General features: G+C 37.6%; 1 protein-coding gene across 1 annotated transcript; it reads left to right on the forward strand.

Annotated features, from left to right (window-relative positions):
- Positions 1-352: 352 nt before the first annotated feature.
- LOC145681856 (uncharacterized) lies at positions 353-5,437 on the forward strand. Its single transcript, XM_081753465.1, has one exon. The coding sequence runs from the start codon at positions 353-355 to the stop codon at positions 5,435-5,437; it is 5,085 nt and encodes a 1,694-aa protein (XP_081609591.1).
- The last annotated feature ends 2,200 nt before the right edge of the window (positions 5,438-7,637 follow it).

Genomic DNA, 7,637 nt, shown 5'->3' on the forward strand with positions numbered 1-7,637 from the left:
TGTTTAAAGATGTTTGTTTAATGTAACTGGTTACCTGTAGAAGAAGAAGAAGCAAGGTATAGTTGCTTGTTGAAACTGTGCATAGCAGCAGTGTGTGTGTGAGTGAGCTCGTAGCCTATAGCTGCAACATCGTAGTGTTCAATGTGCATTTTATTTTAACTCGGGAATTGTAAGAAATATTAACAATATTATTAAATCGAACTATTACAGAACGAACCAGCGTTTGTGTGATACAGTCCATCATAAAGATTTGGTCCTCCTACCCAGATGTTAATACGTGTTTATGTGTTTTATGTGACCTACGTGCTAAGACTCGTGTGTTAACAAGAAAGAAAAAATTGTGTGGGCGACAATGGAAGCTTACAATTCCCGAAAGCGTGTTTTAAAAGGCAAGGTCACTCGTGCTGAAAACTGCATAAACAATATCACAGAACAGGAAGATATTAGTGTAGTTCAGGTCTACAAAAACAAAGTGAGTGAACTGTCACGTGAAACAAATGAGCTTTTATTGCTAGCCAGTAACTTGTGTGCCGAAGAAGAAATTTATTTGGCGCAAGAAGAAGAGCTTGCTGCTATTGAAGATAGACTTACAAAGCTTAACGTGAAATTAGTGGAAGTGCAGGGTAAAATATCTCACGCTTCTTCTAGTGATGTGAATAATCAAAAAAACACAACAGAAATTCGACTTCCAAAATTGCAATTGCCATGCTTTAGCGGGAACTTAAATGATTGGCTTTCGTTTCGTGATTTGTTTATCGCAGCAGTGCATAATAATGAAAAATTGACGGGTGCACAAAAACTTCAGTACTTAAAAGCTAGTCTGCAAGGTGAAGCAGCAACACTTATTCAATCTATACAAATAACTGACGATAACTATAAAGAAGCTTGGGACCTGTTAAATTTAAGGTATCAAAATAAACGAGAATTAGTCACGTCCATCTTGCGGCGCTTTGTGAGTCAAGGTCAAGTGCAGCAAGAATCAGCTGGCGCGTTACGTCGGTTGTTGGATACAAGTGTTGAGTGTGTGCGATCGTTATCAGTGTTGGACATAAAAGTAAACGAATGGGATCCTTTGCTTATATTTCATATAACAGAGAAGCTAGACAGTGAAACAAAGAGGCAGTGGGAACTTTCATTGTCAGACAGTGAACTACCAACTTTCGACCAATTGGTGAAATTCATAGATCATAGGTGTCGCGCATTAGCAAGTAGCACTTCAAATGTAAAATCAACCCCACCCAGTGAGCCAAACAAGAGTAATAAAAAATCAACAATAGCGCATCATGCTTCAGCTCAATTTTCGTGTTGCCAGTGCAAAAGCAAAAATCATCCTTTGCATAAATGTGATGACTTTCTTTCGCTGTCAGTTGACGAACGTCATTCCTTAGTGAAAAACAAAGCATTGTGCTTTAATTGTTTACAATCTAATCATAAACTGTCCAGTTGCAAATCAGCATCGTGTCGTGAGTGTGGCAGACATCATACTTTACTGCGTTTTCCAAATAAACAGAACTCAGGTGTTTCAGTGGGGACTCATTTTTCAAGTGAAACTAATGTGCAACATGCAGTGTTATTACAAACTGCAGTAGTGATGGTGAAGGATTCATATGGTAATTTACAACCTGTGAGAGCCTTGTTAGATTCAGCCAGTGAAAAAAGCTTTGTGTCAGAAAACTGCTCACAACGGCTTGGTTTACAAAAACAGCCTGTGTATGTACATGTTTCGGGACTGAGTTCCAGTAATGTTGCTCGGGCAAAAGGTGTTGTTAATATTGTGTTTACATCAAGTTATGATGTTAAGTCAGAATTTTCTATAGAAGCGTTAGTATTGACAAAGGTAACAGGCATGCTACCGAAACGGTATATTCATAAAAGCAAGCAGTGCTCGCATGTTAACAACTTAACATTAGCAGATCCGAATTTTAATGTTCCTGACAGAATCGATCTGTTATTGGGTGCAGATATTTACCCTCAATTGCTATTGGCGGGTGTGTGTAGTGGTGTTAATGGTTCTCCCGTAGCAGTGAATACCAAATTAGGATGGGTGTTGTTTGGTTCTATTGGCGACTACGAAATGCGACGTAAAGAATTCACAGCGTCAACATATCATATCCAGTGCAACAGTGAAAGAATTTTGCAACAGTTTTGGGAATTGGAAGATATTCCTACACAAAATATAATGTCGTCAGAAGAAAAACAGTGTGAAATTTATTTCGAGAAGACCCATCAAAGAGATGAAACAGGTAGGTTTCATGTGCAATTACCGTTTCGCGACAACAGTGCAAGACTTGGTGAGTCACGTGACGTGGCAATTAAACGCCTTAAGCAAGTAGAAAGTCGGTTGAAGAAGAGGCCTAAAATGCGTCAATTATATGTAGATTTTATGCATGAGTATGAGGTACTTGGGCATATGGAGATTATTCCAGAAAGTGAAATACTGAAACCAAACAGTGAAGTGTATTATTTACCTCATCACGCAGTGTTGAAAGATTCCAGTTCTACAACAAAACTGAGAGTAGTTTTTGATGGTAGTTGTAAAACTTCATCTAATGTGTCATTGAATGATAAGTTACTTGTCGGACCTAGGTTACAGTGTGACTTAATTCCATTACTTGTGCGTTTTAGACAACATAATGTGGCATTGACGGCTGATATTGAGAAAATGTATAGACAGGTGAGAATCCAACCCGAACATAGAGACTTCCAGCGAATTGTGTGGCGTGAGAAACCTAATCTTCCGATCAAAGATTACAGGCTTGTGACAGTAACTTATGGTACAGCTTCAGCACCGTATTTAGCAGTGAAAAGTTTGCAGCAATTAGCGAAATATGAAGAAGAATCATTTCCTATCGCAGCGGCTGTAGTGATGCAAGACTTTTTTGTTGATGACTTGATCAGTGGTGCCAACTCAGTTGGTGAAGCAATTCAGTTACAAGAACAACTCAGTGCATTATTGCAGAAAGGAGGTTTTGAACTGAGAAAATGGGCATCCAACAGTCCCAACGTTTTGGACTCCGTACCCTCCCATTTGAAGCAAGCGACAAGTAGTTTAGACTTTGATAGTAGTAATTCAGTGAAAACGTTAGGAATTCAGTGGTATCCATCAAATGATGTATTTTCGTATAATGTCAATCTTGTGTCAGTTAAGTCAGTTGTAACTAAGCGTAACATTTTATCAGAAAGTGCAAAGGTGTTCGATCCATTAGGTTTGATTTCTCCAACTACTATTATTGCGAAAATATTATTGCAAGAAATTTGGAAACAAAATTTAGAATGGGACAGTCCAGTTCCTCAATGGATTTTGAGGAAATGGAGGAATTACTACTCAGAGCTTTCTTTATTGAAAAACATCAAAATCAACAGATGTATCAGTGTCATTCAAGCTACGAGAAGAGAGTTAATAGGATTCTGTGATTCTTCCGAAAAGGCCTATTGTGGAGTGGTGTATATGAGGTCTGTATCTCAAGACGGCCAAGTGAGTGTGAACATTGTTATGGGAAAAACGAAGGTTGCTCCAATCAAACAAGTGTCTTTGCCCCGATTAGAGCTCTGTGGTGCCTTGCTATTAGCTAAAATGATGAATCTCATATTAAATTCATTACGTTTGGAAGTGCATGATGTAATTGCCTATTCTGACTCTACTGTTGTGTTATCGTGGCTGAATTCGGATTCAAGCAGATGGAAAGTATTTGTCGCGAATCGTGTAGCAAAGATTCAAACTCTTTTGCCATCAGTGAAGTGGCTCAAAGTGGATTCAAAGAATAATCCAGCAGACTGTGGTTCTCGAGGTTTATTACCTTCTTCCTTACTTGCACATCACTTATGGTTCTCAGGCCCAGAGTGGCTCAGAAACCCCATTCTCCCAGAGTGCAATGAATATACAGTGGATTCAAAGTTAGTCAACCAAGAGGAAAGAAAACATATAGTTTGTATGCATGTTCATGTTGATACCTCCATTATTGACAATTGTTCATCGTTGGTGAAACTTGAGCGAATTGTTGCATATTGTAAGCGCTTTAGTAATAATTGTCGTGTGCCGCAAGGAAACAAGCATACAGGTCCACTTACAGTGACAGAACTTTCTAATGCCTTGATGTGTCTGATAAAGATTGTTCAACAAAGGTCATTTGCATCAGAACTTGAGTACCTGAAAAACGGAAAATCATTACCTTCCAAAAATCGATTGCTTTGCTTGAACCCATTTGTGGATGATAAAGGTATTTTACGTGTGGGGGGTCGACTTAAAAATGCCAATGTTTCAGAAGATCGAAAGCATCCCATTTTACTTCCAAGGGATAGCCATTTAACAGAATTAATTGTGTGGAATGAACACAAATTGTGCTTGCACGGTGGACCAAGACTGGTATTATCATCTTTACAACAGACATTTTGGATTATAAATGGAAGAGATTTTGTTCGCAGATTACTTCGGAAATGTGTGACATGTCATCGCCATAAAAAGTTAACGGTAGAACAGCTTATGGGAGATTTGCCTGCTTCAAGAGTAAATCCCAGTCGTCCGTTTAGTAGTTCAGGAATAGATTATTGTGGGCCAATTCATCTCAAAGCAATTAAAGGCAGAGGGCGAACAACTTACAAAGCATATGTAGCATTATTTGTATGTTTTACTACTCACGCAATCCATTTAGAAATTGTGAGTGACTGTACAACTGAAGCTTTCTTAGCTGCTCTAAGAAGATTTGTTGCTCGTAGGGGAAAACCAACAGATATATTTAGTGACTGTTCCACAACCTTCGTCAGAGCTAACAAAGAGCTAAAGGATTTTGTTACGTTGCTAAAATCTGATCATCATAATATTAGTGTCACAGATTATCTTAGTAAAGAAGGCATACAGTGGCATTTTAATGTACCTCATGCACCACATTTTGGTGGATTGTGGGAAGCCGGAATCAAATCAGTGAAGTATCATCTGAAAAGAGTAGTAGGCAATGCTGTGTTAAATTTTGAAGAAATGTCAACCGTGTTGTGTCAAATTGAAGCGTGCCTGAATTCACGGCCAATTACCCCTTTGTCTTCAGATCCCAATGATTTGTGTAGTCTAACTCCAGGACATTTTCTCATTGGAGTTCCAATGTTGGCATTACCTGAACCAGATTATACAGAAAAGAAACTTAATCGACTGTCAAGATGGCAATTAGTGCAACGACTTCAGCAAAACTTCTGGAAGAGGTGGAGTGTAGAATATATCTCTATGTTACAACAGCGTCCAAAGTGGTGGAAAAGAAACAACAATGTGAAGGAAGGTGATTTAGTTTTACTTGTGGAAGATAACTTACCTCCTTTAAAATGGAAGTTAGGACGTATTGTAAATATTCATCCTGGAAGCGATAACGTCGTTCGTGCAGTGACTGTAAAGACCTCAGATGGAGTTTACAAAAGACCAGTTGTGAAAGTATCTCCATTGCCATTTGATTGAAAAAGACATTTTTCATTTACCGTTTTGTTTAACTTTTTACATTCCATTTCCAATATATTACTAATTCATCTTTTGTGTGTATCTTGAACTAGATTGTTCAAGGGTGGGGGCTATGTTTAGTCCTAACTTGTTTATTTAAATTGCTTAGTTTTGTTTAAAGATGTTTGTTTAATGTAACTGGTTACCTGTAGAAGAAGAAGAAGCAAGGTATAGTTGCTTGTTGAAACTGTGCATAGCAGCAGTGTGTGTGTGAGTGAGCTCGTAGCCTATAGCTGCAACATCGTAGTGTTCAATGTGCATTTTATTTTAACTCGGGAATTGTAAGAAATATTAACAATATTATTAAATCGAACTATTACAGAACGAACCAGCGTTTGTGTGATACAGTCCATCATCACGATAAGGCTTTTAGATGTTCCAAAGTTCATGAAACTTACGCCGTTGTCATTACTTCCCTTATGCAGACTTTCTTTTCCTATAACCGGTATGAAAATATGCTGTCGCCCTACCTTCGCATTGAAATGCTCTAATAAAATTTTCATAATGGTATTGCGGGACTTGGTCGAATACACTTGATAGTTCTTAAAAAGTGTATTTTATATTGCCATCCTTATCTTCTGTTGGCGCATGTACATTTAAAACATTAATATCACACCACCGACCCTTAAAAGTAATAAAAGAAAGTCGTTCATTAACAAATTCAACCCGTTTAATTGCTGAACTCATTAAAAGAATCTATATATTAAAATGCTAGGTTTATATGTTTGTCTCCAGAGAAAAGTTTATGTATTTGTTTCCAATCCTTTCGACAGTAAGATCTCGAAAACCACAAGTGCTAGAAACATGTCGTTTTCCCTGGTCGATTACAATTATTGTGTGGATTGTCCAGTTCTAATTGAAGATCTAAAAAACGTGGCCATTATGTCTTTATTACATTTTTAGTGGTACATTGGAAGTGTTGAATTTTTTTAAAAGCATCATATCTTATGTGTTATACAGGGTCTCCAATATACAAGGCAAACCCGAGTTTGGGATAGTAGAACCTTTGAACCTGAAGTGATACACGAATAATGGTTATACCAAAATGAAGTATTTTTCATGCATATATTTTTAAACTAGGAAGCAACGATTGAAGTACACTAGGAAGAATGCAGTGTTGCTAGATGTAACAGAATGTGTAAATCATTTTTTTTTTAAACCATGTAAATTGTCTCATAACTCATACGTATGAATGTTCTGTTGTTAATTTTCAGTATGTTTGATTGGAGTAGCTTAAAAACTATGGAACAGAAAAAAGAATTTTTCATTTCCACCGATAACTAATTGGATGAGGCCTCTGTAAGGGGAGCTAGGGAAATCGTAGTTTTCATAAATTAAAACCGTGAATTGGCAACTTTGCTGATGTCTCAGTGGATCAAAAGGTGTGTTAAGGATCTGTCTACATTATGCAATTCCTGAAAACATTGAAAAACAAACTTTGAAATTATAATGATAAAACGTTTACTTATATGCACCCGGCAACACTGCTACGATCAGAAATGAGTTACCAGCTCTACAGCGGATGCTGGGAGCAAGACGCTCGTGTTGTAGTTTCCAACGGGGGCAAGTATAAGCGACGTTTCAAATTATGCTGTAACTAATGTAAAAATTCTATTGAGTTTTCGATATTGTGAAGTACAATTTCCTGTAGGGGGCAAGCGCCTCACCTTGCCCCCTGATGGTTGCCCTTAACAGTCTTTTGATTCAAATACTGGTTCACACGTTTCACCATGTTGGCAGCAACTTTACGAAGATTAGACGTGTTAATGTTCTCAATGATACTGCTAATGTTCGTTTCCAGGTCTTGAATAGTTCGAGAATTGTTCTTGTATACCTCTTGCTTTAAATAGCCCCATAGAAATGAATAACAGTGTTGCCGGGTGCATGTAAATAAAAATTTTATCATGATAATTTCAAACTTTGCTTTTGATTGTTTTCGGGAATTGCATAATGTAAACAGATCCTTAACACACCTTTTGATGCACTGAAACATCAGCAAAGTTTCCAATTCACAGTGTTAATTTATGAAAACTACGATTTCCCTAGTCCCCCCTTACAGAGGCCTCATCCGATCATTATCGATGGAAATTAAAAATTCTTTTTCCTGCTCCATAGTTTTCAAGCTACTCCAATTAAACAAACTGAAAATTAACAACAGAAC

This window comes from Thermobia domestica, chromosome 1, assembly GCF_964235325.1.
Source record: "Thermobia domestica chromosome 1, izTheDome1.hap1.1, whole genome shotgun sequence".
Lineage (NCBI taxonomy): Eukaryota > Metazoa > Arthropoda > Insecta > Zygentoma > Lepismatidae > Thermobia > Thermobia domestica.